This window comes from Ochotona princeps, chromosome 17 (genome assembly GCF_030435755.1).
Source record: "Ochotona princeps isolate mOchPri1 chromosome 17, mOchPri1.hap1, whole genome shotgun sequence".
NCBI lineage: Eukaryota > Metazoa > Chordata > Mammalia > Lagomorpha > Ochotonidae > Ochotona > Ochotona princeps.
Genome location: NC_080848.1, coordinates 17507992 through 17535621, shown reverse-complemented (window position 1 = coordinate 17535621; position 27630 = coordinate 17507992). Strand labels below are relative to the sequence as shown.

The window sequence follows — 27630 nt, the reverse complement described above, 5'->3', positions numbered from 1 at the left end:
CCCAGAGCATCCCGGTTCATCGGCATGATATGGTTTCCTTAGAACCCCTGGCTGCCAGTTGAATCAGTCCAACTTCTGGGGGCTGCCTGGGGTTGGAGATGGGGGAAGGAAAGACCTCCCAGGTTCTGTAAGATGCTTGGCATTATTGACTCTCTGCTGTCCCCGTGTGGCTGTGAGGGCAGTTGACACACCACATGGCTGCAGGAGTGTGTGTGTGCGTGTGTGTGTTTTGCATTGAGGTTGGACTGAGCAAGGCTGGAGCTGAGGCAGAACAGCAGAGAGATAAAACTTACATCTACTGTAGAGGAATAGGGTCTCTGAACCCCTGTTCTCAGAGGTGGGTTAACCAAGCAACGCTGAGGTGGCTGTAATACCAGCCAACAAGATGCTTGCTTATTGAATAAATGAAAGAACAGATGGAGCTGATACCCATTTAGAAGGGGAGTGGAAATGGACATCACGTGTGTGAGGAAGGCGAGGTCTTTCCATACCTTTGGGGTGACTATGCTGACCTGCTGAATCCTGGCCAGGTAGATTCAAGAAGGCATTGGGAATGTGGGGGAAGAAGTAGAGGGAAGAAGGGTCAGGGCTTCACCCTCATGTACCCCATGGGTGCTGTGTGCTGTGACATAGGGGTTTCAGTCCCAGCTCAGCCTGCAGTGTCTGTGGTGTCCCGGCTGCTGGGGCTGGGGGCTCCTCCCCCGTGTGTGTGCTCCAGCACCCTGGAGGCGTGGGAAGACCAGCTGACTGCATTGACCTTCTATGGCTGAGGAGACTAAAGGCCAGAGGGGCCTGCAGAACAATTCCAGCAGGTTCAAGGCTTTTGACTTGATGCTGTCCACATGGCAATAGGGCCACACGTGACCGGGGGTGGGCTCTTGGGCTGGGAGATCTGGGAAGGTATATGGACAGCCCCTCCTCCTACATCCGTTCTGGGTTCTGCAGCAGAGCTGCCACCAAGCTGATGACCCGCGAGGCTGGCTGGACAGTGTCGTACTCCGCAAAGAGGTGGCACACATTCTCCTGAGGCTCTGTCTGGCTCTTGGCCACAAATCCAAAAATCCTGTGGGGGTGGGGGGAGAGGGTGGTCTGAGTGAGGGAACAGCCTGGGAGGTATCCGTAATGCGGGTGGGCAGGCACCCCCCAATTTTCCTTGCCCCAGGAACTCTGGGCTGCGAAGCCTTACCAGGAGGGTTTGCAGTACTTCTGCCACCTGTATGAGAAAAACAGGCCACGAGTGAGTCCTGAGTCCTTGCTTGCTCCTCATCACCCTGCCGGGGTAGCGGGGAGGACAGGCCAGCCATGCCCTTGCCATGCCCACTGCTCTGCTTCAGCCACCCTTGAGCCCTTGGGGTTCCCAGGCCGTCCCTGCCATCTCGGTCCTGGAGGAGGGATCTGGGTCCTGGGTGGCCATCTTTCTCTGGCTCGGCCTTGAACTTACTTCCGTTGCTCAGGGTCCATGCCACAGAAGCGGAGGGTGCTCAGGGGGTAGTGACGTCGGAAAAACACCCTGGGGGGACGGAGGAGGTGGGGCAGAGCAGGGAGGCTGGTGAGAGGCAGTGCCTGGGCCACGTGCTGCTGCCAGCATCCCTGGTTCCCCAGCTGCCCTCAGGAAGCCTTCTGTGAGCTGTGGGGACATGCCCTCTTTCCCTGGCTCCTCTGGAAGGATGTCTCTCCATGCCCCCTCTCCACTGTGCAGTCTGAGGGTGGCTGCTCCATCCTGGCTCTCCGTGTTCTTTTCCATCAAGTGCCCAGCCCAGGACCAGGCTCCCTGAGCGTGGGGAAGGAATGATCTTTCCATTCCAGACCCCAGGATCAGCCAGCCACCTCCCAGATGCTGGTCATCTGCAAGCAGGTGCAGACTTCAGCCAGCCCCAGTGGCTACTCGTTAATTCCAGCTCCGCCTTTGATGAAGGGCAGCTATGGCAGGCCATGGTAGTGGGGCCCAGAGAGGGCAGAGGACCTCACTGTAGCTACCAGCATGTGGCCAATTCTTGGGGTTCAGTCATCGACCTGCTCTGCCCAACCCCGCAGCCCTGGGCCGGGTAAGGGAAGGTCCTTACTTCCTCTGTACGTCTGTCAGTGTGATGCCCTGCTCCGTGACCTTGAAGTGCACCACAGTGGGGGTGGGGAGGACGTCCCTCTCCAGTGTGGTAGAGATGGCCTTCTGCACAGCCAGGGCTCCGCTCAGGGTCTCCACGCTCACGGAGCTCAGGTATAGAGTATGACAGCCTGCAGGGCACACACATTTTGCTGGGGCTACTGCCAGGGTCCTCACGGATCACCCTGGGCCAGGCCTGTCCTCTGCCCGGAGTCAGGGCAGGGGGAAGCATGACATGCCTGCTTGTGGCTCCTCTTGGAGCCACCAAACAAAAGCACAGGTGATGGCAGTCTGAGGGCATGCCCACAGGACGTGGGTCTGCAGCCCACAACGCCACAGGGAGAGAATGTAGGGACGTCCAGGAAACCTTCCTCTCTCCCATCCCCTCCCTCTCTTGGGGTCCCTTGGTTCTTTGCTGGAAACAGGAAGAAAAGGGAAGTGGGGTGCCTGTGTGTGTAGGGGAGCAGAGTGGGAGCTATTGCGTAGGCAGAGGTCCCCCAGCTCAGAGCCACGCCCAGGGCAGGTACCGCTGACCCTGAGGGACTCCAGCTGATACTAGTGTGATTGTGTGTGCAGCATGGGGTGTATGCCCTGCCAGCTGCCCTCGTCTCCCACCCCTCCCCTGCTGGCCCCACACCCGCAAGCTCCCCTGTCTGGGTCTGCAGGCTGAGAAGGTTACAGAAGGAAGCTGTGCCTGGGAGGGGCCCTTGGTGGTCTCAGCCCAGTCCAATGTCATCCGCAGGCCCTCGGGGTGGGGGTGGGGGGCACAGCCAAGGCCTGTGTCTCCCCAGTCCTGCTCACCTGCAGATTTCTTCTGGCAGGAGTCTGGGCTGTCTGTGGAAGGGTTCAAGCCACCCTTGGTGCCTCCCAGTTCTGAGAAGAAAGAGAAAGGTGCCCGAGGGTGCAGGGATGGGGTGAATGTACCCTCTGAACTTCTCCCACTCACAGCCCCCCACCAACCCTCCCAGCAAGTGTCTAGCTAAGGAGTCAGGTGTAACCAGGCCAGAAGGTACCATTGATGAGGGCTCCCCTGGCTTGCAAGCTGCTGATGCCTTCTTCTGGGACCCTGTGCCCTTCAGCCCCACACCCCCGTCATGGCTTTGTGCTTATACTCCCCTTCCTGCTCGTACCTCACACAGAGTGGTGCAGCAACCCAGGAAACACCCTCCCCCTATCTCTGGGCATATCATCCAGGATACAGGGGGCTGCATGTGTTCTGGGTTCAGAGTCTGAGTCTGGGGGTCTTCAGGCCTCTAGGATCCCCCACTTTCTTTTCTGCAGAATGATAATGGCACTTGCTTCCCAAGGCTGTCATGGGCAGCAGCGAGCAAGCCGGTGCTTGGGGATTGTTGGGTCTAGACACGTGAGACACCCTCCAAGCAGTTTGCTGTGGGCTCTCTAGGCAACCAAAGCTTCCGCAAATGCATTGTGCTGAGAGCCTGAGCATGTTCAGCCCCCAGGGGGTCCGTGATAGGGATTCTCCCCATTTCACAGATGAGGAAACTGAGGCGCAGAAATAGTTACACACTCTCAGATTCTCACAGACAGGAAATAAAGCTGCTGACCGGCTCCACTTTCAACCTTGAGCCTAAAACAACTGCACACAAGGGGAAGTGACCCTTTCCCCCTACACCCCCGCCAGTCCCTGGTAGACTTTCTGGTGAGAGCTGGCCGATCCAGGGTCTCCATGCTGCCTGCCCTGGGGTCCAGACCCACCTTTCTGTGGGATGGTGAGTTTACAGGGCAGGGCCAGGGCCATGATGGAGTGCTGGCACACAAAGGCAGACAGGCTTCCTGCAGGGGAGAGGTGATGTCAGGTGAGTATGGTCTTCCCAGCCTACCCTCATGGCTCCCAAGGCCAGAGTCCCCGGCCCCCAGGGAGGCTCACCAAAGTAGGGCTCCTCGTCGGCTCCTTTGAGATGCACGCCCTTGGCAGAGGACTCGATGAGAAAGTGCCGGATGAGGTCACTGCCATCCTCACCTGGACAAAGGGGGGAAGGAGAGTCATACACGGGGACAGGGAAGCTCCAGTGCCTGGCCCACCTGACTACCTGGCCCACCTTCTCTGCATCCCTCCACACGTTAGCTCGTCCTCCCCCTGCCTCTGAGTGCAGCCACAGGTGGGGGCCGTAGATCCTTGAAAGGATCTATTTTATTTATTTGAAAGGCAGAGTTGGCTGGTTCACTCCCCAGATAGCCAGGACTGGGCTAGGCTGAAGCCAGGAGCCAGGAGCTTCTAGGTTTCCCACATGGGTATAGACACCCAAGCATTTGGGCCATCTTCTGCTGCTCTCATAGGCAAATGCTTTAGCATGGAGATGGATCGAAAGTGGAGCAGCTGGGATTTGAACTGGTAGCTCCATGGGATGCTGATACTATAACTGGTGGCTTTACCCGTAACACCACAGTGTTGGCCAGGGACTGTTTTCAAGATACAAAACACATCTGCTCTGTGTCCAGCGATCCTGCCCCACTTCCACCTCCGAAGACTGTATTGGTTGAGGATTATTGGGATGGGTCTAAATTCCTATTGGGTCAGCCATTAGCTCCCTGCCTGGCTTTGCTTCCTGTCTGCCTTCTGCACTCCATATACTGGCCTTCTCCAGGTCATCCCTGGTACAGTAGGCTACCCAGGTGCCCTCTGCCCGTCCTCCCCTAATCCTCAGTGCTCTGCTCACTTTGGGTTCACTGCTTTGCCCAAGGTTGCCTGGGCAGTCAACACCAGGCCCAGAGGTCCCAGCTACCCTGCTTCTGATCCAGCTTCCTGCTAATGCACCCAGGAAACAACCGATGACTGCACAAGCGCCTGCTTTCATCTTGCCCGGACCTGGATGGACATCCTTGGCTCAGGCCTGACCTGGTCCTGGCTGCTGCTGGGGAGCTCGTCCAGTGTGAAGGGGAACTCTCTGTCATTGCCTTTCAAATACATAATTTTTTTTTTAAGGGCATATGTTTGGGGTTCATCATACTTGCTCTATTCCTTAATTGTCCTGGGGCTGGTAACTTCCAGCCTTTCAGCTCTGCCCGATGAGAGAGCAATCCTGGGGTCTGAAGCTCGGAGGGGGGTGGTTGTAACACAGGAACCTTGTGCTGTAATTGTCTATGTGACGAGGGCTGTGTGTGTCTAGCTTCTGTGCATGGCTGGAGCCTGGCAGAGTGGCTGGTACTTGAGCAGATGTCCCGTGGGCATGCGCAGTTACTAAATGAGCATGTGTGTTCACGGGACAGCACACAATCAGCTGTCTCACACACACAGAGAGCACGCTATTGCACGTGTGATGGGCTGTTGCTCACAGCTGATAAGTTATCACACAGCGATAAGCCGGCATGTCCTCACCCACACCTTATTTACCATAGGGGGATCCCTGGGGATAAGACTGGTCTGGGTAGAGAGCAGCCCAGAAAAGGGCTGGGATCTTCCTTCTCCTTTTCCTCCTCCTCCTCCTCCTCCCACCAGAAGGGTAGACCTGGGGGCTTGGGGACCTCTAGAAGATAGTGGCAACTCAGGCTCGCTGTGGCCTTGGTGCTTGGCCATACACGTCGTAGCTTCAGCAAGGCCCTGAGTGAGTGCAGATGTGGGGCATACCTGATGGGTTCTGGGCAGATGCAGGGACTTCCTGTACCCTCAGGGCGAGGCCAAAGGAGCCCCGGTAGGAAGAGCTGTCCCTGATGATGAAAGCACCTGGTTCCGCCCTCCGCAGCAACTCGATGGCTGGAACAGACCTTAGGTCAGAGATGATGCCACCCACCTGGATTGGCTCTGTCCCCTGCCCCCCAGGCTCTTGGAGAGCAGGTATGACAGAGCCACTTTTTGTCTGACCCCCATCCCTTCTGGTTGCGGCTCCCACTGTCTCACATGGTCCGGGCAGGCAGCAGGAACCCCGCCCTGTCCTCCTGAGGCCGAGTGCATGGCCCAGACCTCACCTTGTTCTCGGGTGATGCTCGGCTTGAACCAGTACTTAGATGTGTCCATCACGAACTTCATGGTGGGCTGTGTGCACCTGGTGAGGCCTGGACACAGACAGGATTGCTGAGAGTTGACCAATGGAGAGACCCTTCCCTGCTCCTCTGCCCTGGAGTCCCGTCCCCAGCACTGGTATCTCTCCAGACAGAATGCCACAGCCAAAACCGAACAAAACGATGTCAGGGCTCAGGGCACCCGGGACTAAGGAGTCCCCTGTGTCCTTGGGAAAGACTCAAAAACAAAGAGCTAAAATGGTGGGGACAGAAATGGGGACGAACATAGGATTCCCACATCCATGGAGTTTGATTTCCCACTCCCCTGCCCCTTGATAAACCTGGGAGTGCTGTAGGGGTGTCTTCACATGAGAAAGGGGAAGGAAAGAAAACTGGCCCTGGGCAGAAGGGCCTACTCCTGGGTTCTGGACCTACTTAGGGACAAGCTTTAGCTCCTGGAGCCCTGAGGGTAACTGTGTGGCTTAGCCATGAACTCAAAATGCACCTTGCTTTGAGAACGTTCTACAGCGCCGAATAAGCTGCAGGGCATAATGATTGATGTCTGGGGCCTCTCACCAGAGCTGGGAGGGGATGCCCAAATGGGGGACTCTCCTGAGTCCCTGGGGCAGAGCGCAGTGGGCATCTGCCTTGGCATTTGAGCAGTTCAGACTAAAGCATAACAAGTGCCCGGAAATCTACAAAGGGTTTGTCCTCCCTGGAAATCCATCTGAGCAGGAGTGGGTGTGAACTGTGGGATGGAGTGAGCACCTGAGCAGGAGTGGGTGTGAACTGTGGGATGGAGTGAGCACCTGAGCAGGAGTGGGTGTGAACTGTGGGATGGAGTGAGCACCTGAGCAGGAGTGGGTGTGAACTGTGGGATGGAGTGAGCACCAGAGCAGGAGTGGGTGTGAACTGTGGGATGCAGTGAGCATGTCATATCCTAGGAACCCTCAGGCTGGCACAGAAGCAGCCAAGGGCGTGAGGAGCCAGGTCTGCGACCTGGGGGCTCCTGGTGATGGTGTGGTTGTGTGCTGAGAGAGAGTTAACACACAATTTCAGGGTGGAGGGCTGTGGCTCCGAGGCAGCCTGTTCTTTTGGATGCCTGAAGTCACAAGCTGGGGGTAGGGGAAGGACGTTGGCTGTTCTGTGAATTGAAATGTTGTCTCCATTCCCTGTCTGCCCTCCCTATCCTGTTCCCCACCCCTCACCCACAGGTCTCAGCTTTAGGTCTGACCCTCCTCCTAGTGAGTCACCTTGTCCGCCACTTGTCCGCCACTTAGGTGGCCAACATGGAGGGCACCTGGTTCTGTCCCCTCTCCTCTACCCTGTGTCATGCCCCTGAGCATGCCGATCTGTTGAGCCAGCATCTCTGACCCTGCCTTGCCCCTACTTGAGACTCTCTGATGGCCCCCTCTTCTTTTTTTAGCTTGGCATTCAAGATTGCTCTCTATGATGTCATCCTGCACCCAGCAGCCCAGGCATTCCTAAATGTGTCCTGAGCTTCCACACAAAAACCTAGGCTCTTCTCTGCTACAAACTTCCAGATCCACCTTGGGTATCACCGCTTCTGTCCTCCAGACAAAACCAATCAATCACTCTTCCTCAATGGCCCCGTGACATCTCTTATCCTCATTGGCTCAGCGGGGATGCTTGGCCTTGTCTGTCTACACTCTGCCCATCACTGAGTCCTCCAGCCTGGTTCAGCCCAGGTGCAGCCTGGTGCTTGATTTGCCTCTGGTCCCACCTTTCAAAGCTGGAGATATCAGTTTCCAACATACCCTCTGGGGACATGATGGAGGGGACATCCGGCAGGGTCTGGCTGTGGCTCTTGGTAGCCTGACTGGGAGGAGTGGCTCCAGGTTGGGCAAAGCCTCGGTGTCCCGGGATCTGCTGGGGTGGGGATGAGCCCGGTTCTGGGCAGCCGTTGATGAGCACGATGGGTATGTCCGCCACGGAGTTGGTGGCGGATGAGGGGCAGCTGCTGGAGTGCTCCTTGCCTGGCACTGGGGAGCTGGTTGCTCCAGGTTGGCCTGTGTTCACGAAGGGGTTGCTGGGGACCTGCGAGTCACTGGATCTGGGACACAGGGAGATGGGGCTGAGACTGCGGAGGCTAGAAGAGGAGCTGGCCGGGCTTTCCCAGGATGGAGAGAATGACTGCTGGCTGGAGATGCTGGAGCGCAGGAGGGACTGGCTGCTGGAGGAGACAAGTGTCGTTAAGTGCAGTAGGTGACATGCTAAGGGCGGCGTGCCCATCTGCCCCTCGGGGAGGCCGATGGAGGAAGAAATGACTCTGGACTACAGGGCCTCACACCACTGGACGTAGTCAGTGGGCTGACCCCCTGCAGCCATGTAGTCTTGGGGCATCCTGGATTCCCTCTGCCTTCCCAGCCAGGTGGGCCCAACAGGACTGGTCCACCAGGCGCTCCACTTCCCATTGCACCCCAAGGGCCTGCAGATGGATTACAGAAGCTGAAGAAAGGCCCCAGCAGGAGGAGGAGGTGGTGGTGGCCAGTTCTGCATCTACCCAGTCTTCTCCCTGAACGCAGAGGCCACGGGTGGGCTTAAGAACCTACCTTCCAAACACAGAGCCGACATCAGGTGCTGGACTGGTTGACAGCGCAGAGCTCCTGCTACCCTGCTGTGGGGCTGGGGTCCACAGCCCCTTCTCCAAGCCCGGAGAAGCCGTTAGCTGGGAGCCTGAGCTGTGCGATACTGAGGTCTTGCTCTCCGTGCGTGGGATGGAGATGCTGGGAGAGGGCGGAGGCTGAGCAGACAGACTCCCAGAAGGAAGAGGGGGGCGCAGGTGGTTCCTGCCCTGGCTGCCAGAGAAGATGAGGCTCTCGCTGCTGCTACGCGTCTCCCTGGGAAGGTCCCTGGAAAGGAGGAGGCCACCGGCGCTGGGGGAGCCAAAGGGAGTGGGAACAGCTGTACTGGAGCCACGCTGGGCACCGTCGTGGCACCATGGTCTGGTGGAAGTCACCTCGATGTACTTTATATCTTTGGAGAGAGAGAGGAAGAGTGCCGGTGAAACTCAGGAGCTTCGGGTTCCCACCATGGAAATGGCTGCACGACTGTCTGAATGCCTCTCCTTTTGCACAGATGGGGAAACTGAGGCTAGGAGAAGAGGCACTTGTGGGAATCAGGGTTCACTCCGAAGTTACCCTGTCTGTGACATCTTCCCTAGGGTGGGAGATGCTGTGAGACTCTAGGGGTCAGGTGCACGTGGGATAGAGACCTGACCAAGGCTTCACCACATACAGACTCAGTGTGTACACCTGGAAGATGGGTGACTCCTCCCAGCAACCAGGAAGGATGACATGAGATGAATTGGCATACCAGGAAGCTCTTCGGTCTTGGTACTACTCCCCAGGATGAAATGGCCCTGCGTGGGTCACACAGAGACACGTGTTGCTCAGGAGGAGTGACGGGGGGTGGGGTCATGTGCAGCTCCGAGGCAGGTAGCAAGGCCTCAGCGTGCCCGGCTGCACCCAGGCTAATCAAATCAGACTCTCTAAGGGGGTGCCCAGGCCTCAGGCCTGTTGGTCTGCTTGTGTTTTTGTGGTTCCCTGGGTGATGTTGACGTGGGCTGAGCTGCTGCGTGGTGATTTATGGCCCACGTTACCTGGGAACTGGTGACTCTCAGGTTCCACCCGAGGCCTGCAGGATCACAGTCTGCAAGGACCTGGAACACAGGGCAGGCTGAGACGTCTGCTTTACAGAAAAAGGTTGCACTCTCTGGGGCAGGGCTGGCTGGGACACTCTCATGGTGCCTAGAGACCCTAGGCTGCTGATGGGCACCCATGCCTCTGCATTCCCCAGGGAGGGCACCCAGGACACCTGCGTGAGGATGGACACCCTTCCTTCCTGCCTGGGTGGGAGGGCAGCTCCCTAAGGTGGAAGCTGGGGCAGGCAGAGTCAGCCTTAACTTGCACCCTCAGTTCCTGTCCGTGGCCTCCCCCACCCTGTGGGCCCTGGCCCAGTACCCCAATCCCTGTCCTGACTTGAAGCCATTGCCTGCCCCAGCGTGCTCCTGGGCACGGCCTTCTGGCCTTGATTGTGGCTACTGCCTCTGCCTGAGCCTGCCTGGGCTGGGTTGAGGGTGGGAGGATGACATCAGAGGAGTGGGACTGGCGGAATGACCTAGGCTTGCTGCTCCTGGGGTGAATAAACAGCCTGGATTTGCAGCCAGACACATAGACCAGGGTGTGAGGCCTGACTTTGCTGGGGGACTTTCTGCAACTCTCTGAGTTTGCTTATCTGTGAAGTGGGCATCAAGGTTCAAGGTCATGGATGGCCAGCTGGGTGCCTGGCTCACAGTGGGGCTCAAGAAAGAGCATTCCCCCTTCTGAGGAGCAGGCAGGCATCCTTGGCTAAGGTGGATATCCCCCTGCCTAGCTAGTGCAATGAGGACAAAGGGAGACTGATTGAGGGCTGAGACAGGAGAGATCTGGGAGTGGGGTAGAACCTTCTAGAAGGCTGGTGAGCACAGCTTCTATTTTTATAGGCCTTTATAGACATGACCGCACCTGTGGTCTTTGAGCCTTGTAACAGCCCTGAGGCAGGGCAGGCAGTGCTTTTACAGGCTGGGATACCGAGGCTGAGAGAGGTGGGAGCAGAGTCAACGTTTACTGAAGATGGGAATGAAGCCAATGTTGTGACATACTGTGTAGCAACACTGGCATGCTATATGGGTGCCTGTTTGAGCCCTGGCCACTCCACTTCTGATCCAGCTCTCTGCTTAGGCACCTGGGAAAGCAGTGGAAGATGGTCCAAGTGCTTGGGTCCCTGCCACCCACAGGGGAGACCTGGAAGAAGCCCATGGCTTATGGTGTTTGCCAGTTTTACCTAGTGGTGGCCATCGTGGTCATCTGGTGTGTGAACCACCTGCTGGAAGATCTCTCTCTGTAATTCTGACTTTCAAAATAAGTAAGTCTTAGAGAGAGAGAGAAAGGCAAAGACTGCTGTGTACCAGGTGCCTGTGGCAGCCCCACTCTAGCAGTGTCAACCATACCAACTGACTCATTTGGCTGTTACAACACTGTCAAATAGGAAGCATCATTTATTCCCATCTCACAGGAGAGGACCCAAGGCCCAGAGAGGTTGATGAGCTGTCCAGTGTCACACAGAATCCAACCTTTCTCCTGAGCTTTCTTTGGGGACCTTGTCCCAGGATGAGAAGGGACTTCTGGAGGTCCCATTCCAAGGCCTGGCCCTGTGAGAGGTGCTGGGTTGCCTCCAAGAGGGTCTCTGGGCTTGGCTTCCTCTTTACTTAGGGTTATCCCGAAGACCTTGCTAGGGAAACAGCAGGCAGAAAGGGCGGGAGGAGGCTGGGCTATGAGTCACCCCCTGCTGCTGTCAGGGGCGTGTGGCCGCAGGAGGGGAGGCCCCCACCCCATGGCAGGGCACAGCCGCTGTTTGCAGGCCTGAAGGGCAAGTTGGAGCAGGGTTGGGTGCAGGCGGGCGGTGAGTGGGCGGGAGGGTGGAGACAGCTGTTAAACCCCCTTCCCTGGGGACTGGTAAACAGCCCCGGCTGGCAGGCGTGGCTGGAAAGTGTGGTGTGGGGGCTGTTCTAAAGAGGGGGGAGAGGGGAGGTCACAGAACAGGGTGTGTGCCTCTAGAGCCACATTCTGTGCAGGAGACAGACCCTGAGGGCAGGACCAGGCCAGGCCAGGGTAGGCCCCCGGGGAACCCAGGGAGGTTAGCCCATGGGGGTCCTGCAGGAGGATGATTCTGTGAGATCCATGGAGCAGGAAAGTGGCCTGGACAAGGAGGGCGAGGCCCAAGTGTGGCCTGCAGGACCCACAGTCCCTGGATTGGAGGCCTGACCTGCATTTGGTGTGCCTGTGGATCCCTTCTCCCTGTCTGTACCTTAACTGCCTCATCTGTAAAAACGGGGCTCCCAGTCTTTCCTCCCCAGCGTGGGTGTTGGGCGCATGTGCTATATGGAGTAGATTTTTCACTATCAGTATAGGGTTGTTGGAGTTGACTGTTCAGATGTCGAGTTGGGACAGGAGGAGCAGTGAGCACCTGCAAGCACCTGCCTAACTGTCCCTGTTGCATGTAAGGCCTCCCTGCCCTCATCTGCGTTTATCTCCAGAGGCTGCTCCTGCTGGTTTTGAACACATGGAGCTTGTGCCTGGGGGGGTGGGCGGGGAGGGGGCACGGACACAACAATCTGGGCTTATCCTTGCCAACAGTCATACGGTTTCTGAGGCTGGCCCTCTGGTCATGCAGGGATGTGCCCCTGACTGGCCATTAGGAGCAGAGAGGCTCTGGAGGGACAGGGTTAGTTCCTCTAGCAGGCCTGGAAGGCCATGTGCGGTGGGAGGAGGGTGGAGGCGGGGAGACTGGAGGGCTGGAGCCCAGGGTGCCAGAGGACCTGGGTGCTGGGCAGACCTCCATCCCAGAACCCAAACCTACCCTGGGGCTGGCCCTAACGTGCAAGCCTAATGCTTAATCAAAACAGCCTCCGCTTCCAGAGCCTTAGAGCATGCCAGCAAATGGGATTTCTTCAGCCCCTGTAACACCCTTTGAGGCCAGATCTTGGATGATCTGGGCTTTACTCAGGAGGAGTTGCCCTGAGACACAAAGACAGGAAGTAAACAGCTTGTGTAAGGTGACTTCAGTGATTACACCAGACCAGCTCTTTTCAGTCCCTGTTTTTTCATCTATAAAAACGAGGATAAAATACTTGTCTCTTGGGGAAGGGTTGAGCGGGCTGAGGATTCTGTATAAGATGCTCAGCTTGGTTCCTGGTGTGTGACAAGTGCTCAGGGGAAGTGGATGACAATCTTGTGGGGCTGCACCTTGTTCCTTAAACCCTGGGAAGCCTCAGTCTAGCTGCCTAACAGAACTGCTGCCCTCGCCCCTCACTCACAGAGTACACTTGATACTCTTGGTTCAGGAAGCTGGGGCTGGATGGGGGGTTTTCCAGGTTGCCTCGGATGGCCTGTACTGACTTGTTAAGGGATGATTGCAAAGTTGTTAGGATTTTGTTCAACTGGTTGCTAAACACTACCATGATTAAAAATTAGATCAGATCAACCGACAGGGAGGCAACTTACGTGAAAAACAAAGGCCCTAGATGTTCAAAACGCAGCTTGTCTCGATCATTTTACTACAATCTGTGCTCTTCACATTTAGTGTACGGTGGAAAAGCAATAAAACAGCTTGCCACTCACTGTTCATCTTCTCCTGAATCTGTGCTTAGACACACATCCTGTGGGTGGCTTGAAACCAGCCAGGGAAGCAGAACTTGGGGAAATATGCAGATTCACCTCCACTTCCTTGAACCAGGGAGCGAGCCAGTTGTGACATATCTGTCCACACAGCAATGCTAGAGCACAATAGGGATCCCACCCCTGAGAAGGCTGCATTCTGTGTCTGAAAACTTCATTAGGTCCTGCCTGGGCCTCCCAGGAGAGGGTACCTCCTTGTACCTTCACCAGGCACTGGACAGCAATCCCATACTCCCGGGCGGGGGGAGGGAGAGAAAGGTAGAGCCTATGGCCCTGCTCACAGAGGATGCCAGTTATGAAAACATACATTCTGAAATAAGTATGCATGGATTTCAAAAGTCTCCTGCACCAAGATATGCACTATGATAATGTGCATTGAGAAAGAAATGCGCATGGATTTGCAAATGATTATTTTGCAAGCGAGTAAACTTCTCTTTTAATTCCGTTTTCAGGGAACTTTTTGAAATGGCCTCCTATTTTGCTTTTTGAAATTCTCATAAAAATTGCTTAAAACATCCCAAACTCAGGAACCAGAAAGAACTGGTTAGTGAGGGAAATTTGCACTCATTTTGTGCAGCAGAGAAAACAGAGAGGCTGGTCCCTTGCCTTGGGCTGCACAGCACCTCCTGATGGGAAACAGCTCTGATTCCCCAGCAGCTGGAATTTTTTCCTTCTCAAGAGGCAGGTCCCAAGCCTCCCTCCTGGCACCAAGTCCCAGTGCTCACCCAGGGCTTCAGGCTCCTCCTTCTTTATCCTGGAGGTGGTCCTCTGTGCTGGCTCAGCCTGGGTCACACCAGGCCCTGGGGGCAGCAGCTGGAAGGTGGGGTCCAGCTCCAGAATCATCTGGTTGAGGCTCTCCAGGCAGAAGTCGATGTGGGAGTCCAGTTCCTCAGGGTCCGAGGCCTGCTCTTCAGGGCCTGGCTGGTTGAAGTGGGCTCTGGCCGCAGCCTGGGGGGCCTGCTGGAGCCTGGTAAAGGATCTCTGGCCAGGTCTGGGGGCCATCAGGGCTGGGGCGCCCCAGCCTTCTGTGGTATAGTAAGGACACTGGGGTGGCAAGCCGGGGCTGGGTGCTCCAGGCTTCCTGGGCTCCTCACAGGCAGCCAAGCCGACGGCAGGGCTCCCGGCCAGCAGGGGGCTGGACATCACGGGGAATACGGCGAGGGCAATGGCCTCTGAAATTTATCGCTGTCTTCCAAGCAGCCTCGCCAGCATTCTAGATGCACTGTCACTTGTCAGCAGTGGCTCCCAGGAACTGTAAGAGGCCAGGAGAGGGGGACTGAGTAACTTCTGTGGGTGAAACCACTATCTCCCCTCCCCCTAAACAACAATGCTACTGTTGGGCCCAGAGCAGTAGCCTAGTGGCTAAAGTCCTCACCTTGAATATGCTGGGATCCCATATGGGCACCAGTTCTAATCCTGATGGACTTGCTTCCCATCCAGCTCCCTGCTTGTGGCCTGGGAAAGCATTTGAGACAGCCCAAAGCTTTGGGATTCTGTACCCACATGGGAGACCTGGAAGAAGTTCCTGGCTCCTGGCTTTAGATAGGCAGCTCCGGTCGTTGTGGCCACTTAGGGAATGAATCAACAGACAGAAGATCTTACTTTCTGTCTCTCCTCCTCTCTATATATGTGACTTTGCAATAAAAATAAATAAATCTAAAAAAAAAAGATTGCTACTGTTTATTCATTTAAAACTGTAGCTGCTGGGTTTGCATCCGACCTCTACTGCTTACTAGTTGTCTTATCTTGAGCAAGCTAATTAATTTTCCTGAGCCTCACTTTCCTTATCTGTAAAATGGGTTAATATTTGTAACATGCTTGGAATCTGATAAGCATTATAAGATGACCAGTCAGCTATTTCGATAGATGCTTATTGAAATTACTGTGTTCCAGGCATATAAGGAAAGAATATTAGATAATGCTATTGAGTAATCACTATGCACACCTACAGCATTTTTTCTAACTTAAACTTTTCATTTATTTGGAAGGAACGTGATGGGGGGCGAGGGAGATAGAAGAGAGTGAGACAGAGAGAAAGTCATTTATCTCTTTGCTTACTCCCCAAATACCCACAAAAGTTGGGGTTGGGTCTAGCCCAAACCAAGAAGTTGGCACTTCATCTGAGTTTCCCAAATGAGTGGCAGGGACCCGAGGGCTTGAGCCATCATTTGTCACCTTACCAGGTGCATCAGCAGGTAGCTGGATCAGAAGCTAAGTAGCTGAAATTTAAACTTCCCAAGGGGGTGTGGCACAATGCTTACCCCTCATAACAACCCTACAAAGTAGGTAGTATTTTATTTTATTTTAAAAGATTTATTTTTTTTTATTGGAAAGTCAGATATATAGAGAGGGGAAGAGACAGAGAAGATCTTCCATCCATTGATTTACTCCCCAACTGGCCGCAACGGCCGAAGCTGATCCGAAGCCAGGAGCCAGGAGCCAGGAGCTTCCTCCGGGTCTCCCATGAAGGTGCAGGGTCCCAAGGCTTTGGGCCATCTTCGACTGCTTTCCCAGGCCACAAGCAGGGAGCTGGATGGGAAGCGGGCCTGTTGGGATTAGAACCAGTGCCCACATGGGATCCTGGCGCATTCAAAGTGAGGACTTCAGCCACCAGGCTACTGCGCCAGGCCCTTTATTTTGCTTTTAAAGATTTATTTATTTTTTTGAAAGGCAAGTTTATAGAAATAAGGAGATACAGAGAGAAAGATCTTTCATCCTCTGGCTCACTCCCCAAGTGGCCACAATGACTAGAACTGAGCTGATCTGAAGCCAGGAGCTTCTTCTGGGTCTCCCATACAGGTGCAGGGTCCCAAGGTTTGGGCCGTCCTCTGTTGCTTTCCTAGACAACAAGCAGGGAGCTGGATGGGAAGTGGAGCGGCCAGGATATGAACCGGTGCCCATAAGGGGTCCTGGCAGATACAAGGCAAGGATTTAGCCACTAGTCTATTACACTGGATCTGGTAGTATTTTATTTATAAAATTTAATTTAATATTTTATCTGAGGAGGAGGAGAGAGAGAGAGAGATGGAAAGAGATCTCCCATCCACTGTTTCACTCCTTAAATGACTGTAGTGACCAGGGCTGCACCAGGCTGAAGCCAAGAGCCAGGAAGTTGGTAGGAGTCTTCCCCATTGGTGGCAGGGATGCAGTTCCCTGAGCCCTCAAGTACTGCCTCCCAGAGTGCACATCTGGAGGAAGTTGGGCCGGAGCGCATCACTGGGTCTTGAACCCAGGTGCTCGGATATGGGATAAAGATGTTCCCATCAGCGGTGTAACCCAATGCCTGGCCCTAATTATTTTTTAAAAGTAAATCTCACACTTGTGAGAGAGAGAGAGAGAGAGAGAGAGAGAGAGGAGAGATCAACATGGAGAGCAGACCATGAAGCCCAGCGCCAAAGCTGGGGGCCAGGAATGCAATTCAGGTCTCCCATGCAGATGGTAGGAGCCCAGTGGCTTGGGCCATCCCTGCTGCCTCCAGCACTCAGAGGAAGGGGCTGTCCCAGCAGGAAGCTGGAGTCTGGAGCTGAGTACAGATGCTCTGACTGGTGTGAGCATCTTCTCTGGTGTGAGCATCTTAACTGCTAGGACAAACACCTGCCTGCAGGCTGCCAGTGTTACAACTGAGAGAAGCAACACACAAGAGAGGGCAATACCTTGCCAAGAGTCATAGTAGCAGCAAGCGTCAGAGCAGAGTGGGCTCCAGGCCGCCTGAGGATCTGTGCCAATGAGTGAGGCACAGGGAGAAGCAACCCTAAATGGTATCACCAGGGAGGAGAATTGGGGGGGGGGGGAAACTCTGTAGACCCTGGTGGGGAGTGCAGGGAGGACTTCCTGGAGGAAGGGTCATGCAAAGGGAGATAGGAGCCCAGGAGGCTGCTGGGCAAGGAAGACAGAGTCCAGAGGCAGGTGAGTATTCAGGGGCACAGTGTGTGTGTAGAGAAAGGTCTGGTGTTCAAGGGCCATCACAAGGAAGTCTGTTGCAGCCCAGGGGAGTCGCAGGGCCTGCCTGGCCAGAGCCCTGCAGGTGGGGCTGGGCACTGCCTGCCCAAGCCTGAGGGCAGTGGGAGCCACAGAGAGGTCTGGGCTTGGTGACATCAGCAGGTGGTATTCACTCCCCTTCCCTCTGCCCCGGGGTTGCTGATCTAGGAAAGCAGCAGCCCAACTTCCTCATCTTTTAGTTGGGAAAATTCTTCCTGTTGTCTAACCGTGATACCACCAACTAGTTTCTTGGCGTGGTTGGAGGTGAGAGGTTCTGGGACTGAAGGCAGGAAGGTGGCACTGCCCCCCACCCCCCAACTCTTGTCCAGAGCCTTGCTGCTGGCCCACTCCCATCTGTGCCCATCATTGCTGCTGCCGACATTCCTAATACAGTTGAGAAATAAGGGCTGAGGAGCACAAGGGCCCCAACACTGTGGCTGCCACATTCCAGGTGCTCCCTGTGTGTCACGCCACCTAACGGGACATGCGCATTACATGTGGTGACCAGTAGTTTCAGGTCTGGGAAGTCGTGTGCTATGATCAGCCCATTTTATGGAGGGAGACACTGAGGCTCAGGAAAGTGGAGGGACCTGCATCGATTGTACATGCAGAACAGGCATGGAACTGGGATTCAAACCCAGACCCCGGGGGATTCTGAACTGCTGATGCCACAGTGAAGCTTAAAGGCAAAAGGGCATCTGTATTGTCTAGATTGGCAGAGTCAGTTAGTGAGAAAAACCAGGTCCTCTCCTTGCCTCCTGCCCCTGGCTCCTGTCGGCTGGCAGCCAGCCTTCTCCCTGGCCAGGTCCTGAAGAGGCGGTACATCCCGGGTGCGGGAAGCATGTCTATAAATGGCAGTAGATGGGAGATGCCTCTGGGCTCCTTCCTGGGGGCAGTCGAGGACATGGAGCTGGAGTTGCAGCTTTTTTGCAGGCCGGCGCCAAGTGTCCTGGGTTTGTCAGGACGAGATTGGATCTGGGCTCACCCTGCAGGGATTTCTGGCTGGGTCCACGAAGAACGAAGGTTACTGACTGCGCAGAGTGCATTGGTGGTGGTGGGCGGAGGCAGGGCTGGGAGAGGAGACCAAGCTGGGTCTCCTGCTAGAGTGCATGCTTAGATTACAGCTTTTATGCCACCCTGAGCAAGTGTCCTTTCCTCTCTGGGCAGGTCCCAGTTGTCCCATCTGTGGAATGGGTATAAAATGATAACAGACACTTGAAACTGAACTCATTTGCCCAACAGTACCATTAGGAAGGCACTATGGCTGTGTGACTGAGCGATTCAGGTCTTCATCCGGTAACGTGCAAACTGGCAAATGGGTTTGAACCCTACAGTTCCACACTTTAACCTTGCACTACTACGTGGTAGATTTAGAATGTCCTCTGCCAATTCTGGGATTTTACAACGCAGCGGCACAGACCATGGGGAAGCAAAGGGCAGGCAGCCCTGGGGCATTTCTTCTGAGCACCTTGGGGTTCCTGGTGCAGGGCCTGGGTTTCAGTCCTTTCCTCCTGCAGCCCGACCCCTGCTTGGCTTCAGCACCCACAAGCTGCCTCCTGCTTCCTGCTGGGAGCGGCGGGAAGAGTCCTTGGGCTCTGCACTCCTTGTGTGCATTGGGCGTGGGGGGTGGTTAGGCAAGGCTCCGGTCAGCTCGGTCCCGTGGTGGGTTCTGTCCAGTGTAGTTCTTCCCCCCCACCTGTATCCCCAGCGCCTAGATCCTGCCTGCCCTGCCTTCCCACCCAGCCTCAGGGCAGTGGAGACCTGCAGGACAAGTAAGTTCCCAGTGCTGCTTGCCACTGACCGAACCAGGGCCAGGCTGGGAGGTGGGAGACCTGGGCTCCTTGCCAGGTCCACACAACCTTAGCCAAGCCTTGGCCCCTCCCTGGACCTGGGCTCTATCATTTCTCCATGGTATGGACAGGGGGGCAGAGTTAGCACCCCAGAAAGTGCTGGGCTCCAGGGTCTGGGACCCTGTCGTCCCTCTGTTGTCCACAGCCTCCTCCCACTTCTCTGTATTCTGAAGAGAGGTGGAGAACCTGAGGGTCACCTACCTGGTGTGATGGGACGAACTGGCTGCTCCCGCTGCACTGCTGGCTCCGAGGACCCAGGTGAGAAGCTGGAGGAGGCGCCGGCTCACTTCCCACCTCCGCTGAACCTGCCTTAAGAACAGCCCGCCTTCCCCTCCCCTCAGGCCCAACACGCGGCCTTGACAGCAACTAGCCCCACCCCTGATGCGCTCAGACGTGCTCAGGTGCAGCTGGAAGAGACCGGAAGGGGAAGGGGCGGGGCAGCCGTGCGTGGTGCTAGGGTTCCCCGCCCCGGCACTCCCTACTTGCCCTTCCCAGAGCGTCACGTGGCCAGGGGCGCTGGTAGGGACAGGTCTTCCCTGGGACCAAGGTATGGTTTGGACCTGACTCTCATGGTGGTTCAATACAACTGGCGCTGAGGGAGGACCTTGACCTGGGCGAAGTAGGCAGCCAATGGACAGGAGGGTCTCCTGCACCTGTTCCTGTGTGCCTGGGCGGATCCTGCTGTGTAGGTACAGGTGGGTCCCATTTTTTCCTTTCTGTACAAAAGCCTGCACCTGTCTTGGGGTTGTGAGGAGGGACCAGCCTCAGAAGCTGCCCCTCCCCACTGGCTGCATTATGGGCCAGCATGTCTGGGATTCTCTCTTCTTTGGGGGGCTAAGATGAACTCAAAAAGACTGGAGAGAGATGTTCTTGCTATTGACTTGGATGTTCAATTTTTTTTTTAAATTATTTCTTTATTTCTTGGAAAGTCAGATATACAGAGAGGAGGAGAGACAGAGGAAGATCTTCCATCCACTGATTCACTCCCCAAGCAGCAATGGCTGGAGCTGAGCTGATCCGAAGTCAGGAGCCAGGAGCTTCTTTTGGGTCTCCCATGCAGGTGCAGGGTCCCAAGGCTTTGGACCACCTTCAACTGCTTTCCCAGGCCACAAGCATGGAGCTGGATGGGAAGCGGGGCTGCCAGGGACACGAACCGGCGCCCATATGGAATCCCAGAGTGTGTAAGGCGAGGATTTTAGCTGCTAGGCTACTGGGCTGGGTCCGGATGATCAATTTTTGGAACACTCTAGACTTTATTTGCAGCAGAGGTGTTTGTAAAGGATGACAGGGAGAATGTTGGCTACCAAAACCCAGGCTCTGCAGAGCAGGTGGAAGGCTAGAGCTGGCACCCTGACCGTCCCAGTTCATAATTAGGTCTTGCTTGCTGGTCTGCCAGGATGTGTCCGGAAAGACATCTACCCTTTCAGGAAAGGAAAGCCCTTTCCCCTCCTGCTGCGAGAGATAGAGGGAGGTCCTTCCGGTTCTATCGTGACAGATGATGGGGCTGTTCTCTGCCAGTTTTCATTCTTTTGACCTCTGACTCCTTAGCTATAAAATAACGCCTTCCTGGAACTCTAACTGATCCATTGCCTACACAGGGCTAGTGAGGCCCACTCCGGGAATCTTTCTTAGGAATGTCCACACCCGGGAAGGGCAGGGCTCAGGCAGCCTGCAAGATCGTGACCCACGGCCTTCAACCCTGGCTTCATTGTCTCCACGATACAGACTAGGCACCTTAGTGTCTATAAATTACCTCCGTAGACCTTGATAAATTACATGCATGAGCTACATGCATGAATACAGATTAGGGCTTACAGTGTAACATTGTACATACATTACAGAATAGATTATGCACATTATACATGTATGTATAAGTCATATTGTGTGGATTATGCAACTATTCACGGAAACGAGAGCGAGTAAGATGCATTTTAGTTAGAAGGAATTTTATGGTATTTCATTTAATAAAAATCCTTTTTGGCTTTCACCATGAGAACAATGGGATGGAATCAGTTTGTTTATTTTTTAAAACCCTGGTCTTCCACTTGGTGGGACAGAGATTTGACAACCTTATTCTAAATCTGGTTGACTTCCATATTCAATTTTACTGGCTTGTCACAGCCAAAAAGGAGCGTTCACAATGATACCTACATCCAAATGGCCGAGGTGCATTGTGGGCCCAGCTCGTTAAATCGTGACATTAATTTTCAATTCCGTCCACCAATTATGCAGTTTGTTCAAAATTGGCTTGCAAATTTCCATCTTCTGTCACGTCAATCAGCTGTTCTCGCAGAAAAACTGGAACATGTTGCATTTTAATACTTGCGGCAAATGGATTTAAAACCCACTCAGACTCTTCATTTAGAAGATTTTGAGACAAGTTAAAGTGGTCTTTTTTGGTTCATCGTTTGAAGCGCAGCTATGAGGGATCTTGGGAACACGCAAGGTTTTCAACTGCAAACTCGTGTAACAAAGGGAACTCATGAGTTCATGGGCAAGTGCTCTATTGTCTGGCTTTCCCTCCCCAACCTTTGCTTCCTTGGTAACTGCTTGCCCTTCACTTTGACCCCAAGGTAGTGATCTCTGTGACAGCATTCCACCGACCATGCTTGGAGCAGACCTCAAGTTCCGAGGAGTGCTGTTATATTCTGTTTCTTTGTCAAAACCTTCCCAAGCTGCATGCCCTCTTTCTCAAGGATTGTAAGTTCAGCTGCACTCAGACATGGTCAGCGGTACATTTCATGGAGCTGACAGCCTCTGCAGGCCTGCTCCTGGCCCCACACATTGAGCACCAGAGCGAGGCAGCAACCCTCAGGCTCTTGGGTGGTCTTCTGCCCCTGTCCCTAGCACTCTCTTTCCTCTGGGAAACAACAGATCAATAAATCCACTGTAGAAAGGTACCAGGGTCAGACTGTAGATCAAATATTAGTAGACCCATTTCTTTTCTACGTTTTAAACTTCAAGACCCAACAGCTGCTCCTCTTTCTTACTTCTGGATAGAAATACATGTGCTTTATGTTCTAGCACTTCCTTCCCACGTTCTGTGCACTTGAAGGTGGATCTGAATCCTGGGTCAGTGGAGGCTTGGGGCGGGATTTGTTTAAGGACCCCATTGCCGGCATGTGATAGGGTCAGAGTGAAGTCAGGGCCTTGCCCTCCAGGGTCATCTCCCTGCCCTAACAGGCTGGATGAGTGGAGGTGCTACAGGGTCATCTGTGCCTACTCCCCAGCCCTCCATGCTATGCAGGGTCATTGGTCCCAGGAGACCCGGTGTGTGTGTGGGGGGGGGCACCTTATGTCTGCTCTGTGCTCCCTATGGGCCTATGCTTGATGGTCTCTGGTCCCTAAGCCCCTTTTCTCTTCCCCCCACCCCATTCCTCTCTCTTGACAGATATGGTCAGGTCTCTCAGACACAGTGAGATCATCACAACCCTCTCTAGACCAAGGACTTGCCGCTTGGCTTCAGGATCTCCTTTGCTGATTCTTATACTTCATTGGCGGTTAGATGCGCACAGAAACTGTGTTTACAATCGGACTGGTTGGGGTCTTGGCACCTGCAGGTCTTCCCTGCTTGGCTTCTCACTCTCCATAGGGGAGGAGAAGTGGGGCTTTGGGACACTCATGGAGACATTGTTGTCTGACCAGGAGTGACAATGACCCAAACTGCTGGCCTGTCTTGCCCTGGGGCTGGCCAGCACATGTGCCCTCCTGCCTGGATAGCCCTGGGCCCCCGGTGAGCTCATGTGATGAGCAAGGCCTCCTGCTGGGCCTGGTGGTGTGCATGAGGAAGTGTTGTTTGGGTTCTTGTCTTCCGTCCGGCTCCGCTGCTGTGTGTATCAGGCAGCACTTCACGCACAGCACCATCCTGCCCACTCCCCAGTCGCATGGGACCAAGGGGCATAGCAATGGTGCTGTGTGTCCTCCAGATTTAAACTCTTTTTCCTGCTGAGGGCACACTGAGACTGTATTTCTCAGCCTCTTCTGCAGAAACCTGGGGTTGTGCCCTGAGCTCTGGCCCGTAGGATGTGGCCGAAGTGATGTCATGACTTGGATTGGCTTTTGATACACGTGCCTTGGCTGCTTCTCTTCCCTATCCCGGTGCCGGATGTGGCGGGCCTGGAAAAGAATGCCAAGGCCTGCATTGCGGTGGGGAGAAAGGGAGCTTCATGGACGAGGTGGTATCTCGGAAGACCTTGAAGGAGAACGGGTAGCCTCTGAGCCATGCAGGTGGGCAGTGGCTTAAGTGGAGGTCCCATAAGTAAAGTCTGAAGAAGACAGAGAGAGCCAGATGTACCTGCATGGAGCCTAAGATTTTCAAGCTCCAAAAGGAGGCAGAATGTTAAAGATTGCTTGCCAACTCCCTCCCAAGATTTCCATCCCTTGGCCACTGAGTCCAGTGCTGATCTAAGTACCACAGGGAAGGAATTATGCAGAAATAAAGTTCCTAAGCAGCTAACCTTGGAATATGGAGATTACTTGGGCAGATGTGTGTGTGTGTGTCTGGGGAAGCTGACCTAACCAGGTTAGTTCTTTCTAAGAAGAGTTTTCTCCCCTTGGTAGCTGAATAGGGAATAGAGAAACTTGAGTTGAATGAAAGACTTGATTTTAAGAGTGAACTTGGCCAGTGAGAGAAGAAGGACCTCTGGGGCACTGAGGTCTGGCCAGCAACCTGGGCAGCCCTGGAAGAATATTCTTCGTGTGCTTCAGTGGGTCCGTGTGAATCTACCAAATGTCATGGAAGAGCCTAGTCTAGCTGTTATCTTGTCCTTGGCCTTTAGACTCCAGACAGAGCACTCATGCAGGTCAAGAGGCGTGGAGCTGACAGTGGTGTTTTAAGACATTGGGTCTATGTTTGTCCGTTACCAAGACATGTGACTCTTCACAATGACCATACAGGCCAGGGTAGTGGTTCTGTGGTGACTTGGACTGCTGGGCAAGGTGGTAGCTGTCTGGGGAGGACCGGACCCTGGGTGCCCAGGCCTGGCCTGTGAGCTGACCCTCCTTCTCATCCTTGGCTCCATTAAGCACTGCAGAGGTGGCCACCAAATTCCACTCATTTCCCTCCAGATGGCTGTCCCTTGGACCCTGACTGTGGCTTGCCCCCGGGGAAATTAAGCAGGAGACCTGGCCCCAGGGATGTCTGGGTAGCTTCCTCAAGAGCACTACTGTGACTTAAGAGCAAGGTTTTGTCTGTGGCGGGTGCAGCCTCCCAGAGCTGCACTGGGCCCCTCTACTGTTGCAGACCCAGGAAAGGGATCTCTTTCTCTCTCTTTAAGATTTATTTTTATTGGAAAGGCAGATCTACAGAGAAAAGGAGAGACAGAGAGAAAGATCTTCCATCTGCTGGTTCCCTCCCCAAGTGGCTGTGATGGCTGGAGCTGACCGATCTGAAGCCAGGAGCCAGGAACTTCTTCTGGGTCTCCCACACAGGTGCAGGGTCCCGAGGCTTTAGGCCATCTTTCTTTCTGCTTTCCCAGGCCACAAGCAGGGAGCTGGATGGGAAATGGGGCAGCTGGGACATGAACGGCACCCATACGGATCCTGGTACTTGAAGGCAGAAGATTAGCTAACTGACCCGTTGTGTTGGGTCCATGTCTCTCTTGTATTGCTGTAAAATACCTTTGATATAACACTTAGTGTTAGTGACATTAGTAGATTCTAGATCCACCTGGAAAGGAAACTCCATGCCGTTTAGGTAGTCACTGCCACCTGCCCCTCCACTGGACCCTCACAGCCACAGCTCTGGGTTGTATTTTTGCAGTGTTTCCTGCTCCGGATATTTAATATAAATGGGATCCTATGACATGTGGCCTTTTCTCAGTTAGCATCCTGATTTTCCATTTTCCCACATTATTGAATAGATTAGCATTTCATTGCTTCTGATGGCTGGGTAACAGTCTGCTGTTGGGGACCCAGGGAGACAGCCAGTCTCACCGCGTTCTCCTAGTCTTTGCAACTTGATCCTGAATCCCACCCAACGGCAGCTGGTGTGGACCCGTCCTGGGAAGACTCTCCTGTTTTAGGGTTCAGGGCCCCCCAGTTGAGTTGAGGATAATCCTGAGTCCATCTCTGGGGACAGGACTGAAGTCACACAGGGAGGAGATGCTGGTGGTGGGGAAGGAGGACATGGCCTGGGGAGCTGGGATTGCTCAACCACTGAGCTTGGAGGCAGTGGGAATCCAACCTGGCAAGGGGCAAGCCGTAGGCTCTGTGCCCAATGAGATGCTCAGATCTCAGCTTGCAGGGCTGTTTCCCAGCAAGACGCAAGCCCACAGTGTTTGTTCTGTGCTCCGCAGACACCCCTGCTGAGCCAGCCTCGGAAACCTCCTTGGAAGAGGAATTTGCCCCTCTGGCTGCTGGGAGGCAGCTACCACACCACACGCATGCAAGGAGTCACCTAGGGACAGGGGGAGTGGACTACAAGCCCAGGGGTCTGTCATGTTGAGCTGGAAGCCATGGACTTGTAGGCTACAAGCTTTGTGTGGATCTCGTGTTCCGCTGTCCTGGCTGGTGGAATCTGTGGCAACCACATGTGGGGTTAACCATGCTCACCTGTCCACTTGTGGGCTCAGCCAGATTTAGGAGCCAAGTGTGGCTGTGGAGAAAAGCCATGGACTGGAAATGGGCAGGGGTGGGGTGGGAGAGAGTGTATGGGCTAGAATATTCTGGCTTTGGGCTCTGCAGGTCGAGCTGAGGAGATGCCCAACACCCATTATTCCAGCAAAGGGCATTGGTCAGGGGACTGGCTTCCTTCTGGCATTCTCCAACAAGGCTGGCGCATATCTCTTTTACATAGGGGGAAGCTGAGTAAGGAGGAGGACTCACCTGGAGGAACAGATGCTGAGAGTAGATACTGGAAAGAGGATGCCTGTCTGCTGACCGAGTTCTTCCTACTCCTGCTCTAACCTCTGACCTGACTACAGCTGCTTTCTTGGTGGGTTTGTAACTGGCACCGCAATTGCTTTGTTAGCTGGAATGGACTGGATGCAAACTGGCCACTCTGAATGGAGCGGCAGGAGCTCACAGAGGGGAAGCATCTTGTTCAGAGTCACCCAGGCAGATGGCAAATCCGCCCCATCACAGTGTCTGGTCATTGGCGTACTTGGGGAGATCCCTGCGGTCCTGGAGCCACAGCTGTTCTCCAGTGCCCTTGGGGATGGGCTCTCCTTGCTCTGCCTAGCTCAGAGTCTGCCCATGGGTCTGAGCCTGCAGCTTTGCGAATTTTCACTTTCAGTGAGGTGCAGCCTCCAGGACTCTCTGGGCAGCTCTGGCCGAGTGGGGTAGTATTCTGTGCATGCCACCCCCCCACCCGCATTTCTTACTGGGGACTCTGCAGCAAGATCGGGGCTGGGTCAGGTGAGGTGAGGCGAGGCGAGGCGTGCGTTGATCCATTGTCCTGGGTAGTGGTCTCCAGCCAATGACAGGTAAGACCTGGATAGCAAGCTCCTCCTCCTCATCCCCTAGGAAGGTGTGATCCTCTGGCCTCCCTGACATCCCTATTGGGCTGGAGCTGGCTACTCTCCTCCATGGCCTCCTACCTTGCTCCCTGTCCCTTTGCTGTTTTCCTGTGCTTCCTAGGACAATGTTCCAAGTCAGAGACCCATCCTTTTTTTTTTTTTTTTTTTCCTTTTTTAAAGACTTGTTTCTGTATTTGAAAGAGCTATTCAGAGAGAGGGAGAGGCAGAGAGAAAGAGCATTATCTGCTGGTTCACTTCCCAACTGCCTGCAAAAGCCAGGATGGTCCTAAACCATGGGCCAGGAGCTGATCTGGGAGGCAAAGATACACACACTTGGGCCACCCTCCACTGCCCTCCCAGGCCACGAGTAAGAAGCTGGATGGGAAGTAGAGCAGCCATAATTCAAACCACAGCCCACAGGGGATACTGGCATTGCAGGCAACAGCTTCATGGGCTACTCCCTGATGCTGGCCCCCAGGGCCTCATCCTTGTTCAGGGTCTGCTTCTGGGGAACCCTAGGTGAAGGGTCTGGCTTGCTCAGCAGGGTGGGAGTCTGTCCTGACCACTTCTGGTCTCAATGGATTCTCTACTTTGCAGGTGGAGCTTGACTGCTCCCAGCCGCCTGCAAGCAGATGTGTCTATAACATTGGGACCCCCGGTGTGTGTGTGTGGGGGGGGGTCACTGTAGCTGTTATGGGTCTGTAAGGGAGGGAGCAGCTTCTCACTGCAGGGTAACATCAACATTTCTGGTGGGTTAGCACTGTGCTTGGGATGCCCCCATCCCACATCGGAGGGGCCGGAGTTGTATCCTGGCTCCGTTCCTGATTCTAGCGCCCTAGGAGCAGTAGGTGCGGGCTCAGGTACTTGGGTCCCTGCCGCCCACGTTGGAGACCGGGATGGAGCGCCTGGGTTTCCGGCTTTGGCTCGGTCCTTCCAGACTTAGCTGTTGTGGGCGTTTGGGGAGTGCGTCGGTGTATAGAAGATCTCTGTCTTTCAAAGAAGTGAAAAGAGAAAGCATCAAGGCTAAGCTCTCTAACAAGCCACCTGAG

General features: G+C 54.6%; 1 protein-coding gene across 2 annotated transcripts; it reads right to left on the bottom strand.

The window, feature by feature from the left end:
* Window positions 1-619: 619 nt before the first annotated feature.
* On the bottom strand, window positions 620-19473 carry TNS4 (tensin 4). 2 transcript variants are annotated; one of them, XM_058676270.1, is made up of 13 exons: window positions 19326-19473; window positions 14022-14548; window positions 8632-9055; window positions 7837-8252; window positions 6026-6112; window positions 5688-5813; window positions 3990-4082; window positions 3818-3895; window positions 2903-2974; window positions 2064-2232; window positions 1442-1510; window positions 1187-1213; window positions 620-1063 (listed from the first exon to the last, which is right to left on the bottom strand). In XM_058676270.1, the coding sequence occupies exons 2-13, from the start codon at window positions 14437-14439 to the stop codon at window positions 922-924; spliced, it is 2121 nt and encodes a 706-aa protein (XP_058532253.1). In that variant the 5' UTR covers window positions 14440-14548; window positions 19326-19473; the 3' UTR covers window positions 620-921. The 2 variants fall into 2 exon arrangements, with proteins under 2 accessions (XP_058532253.1, XP_058532254.1); XM_058676271.1 differs by having other exon boundaries at window positions 7837-8249.
* Window positions 19474-27630: the final 8157 nt, after the last annotated feature.

Excerpts from the sequence above, each read along its gene's own strand:
- TNS4 (XM_058676270.1), bottom strand. The coding sequence starts at position 14,439 with ATGTCCAGCCCCCTGCTGGCCGGGAGCCCTGCCGTCGGCTTGGCTGCC. Across the intron at positions 2,975-3,817 it reads ACTCACCATCCCACAGAAAG|AACTGGGAGGCACCAAGGGT; the intron begins GTGGGTCTGGAC and ends CTTTCTTCTCAG. Across the intron at positions 1,214-1,441 it reads ATGGACCCTGAGCAACGGAA|GTGGCAGAAGTACTGCAAAC; the intron begins GTAAGTTCAAGG and ends TTTCTCATACAG.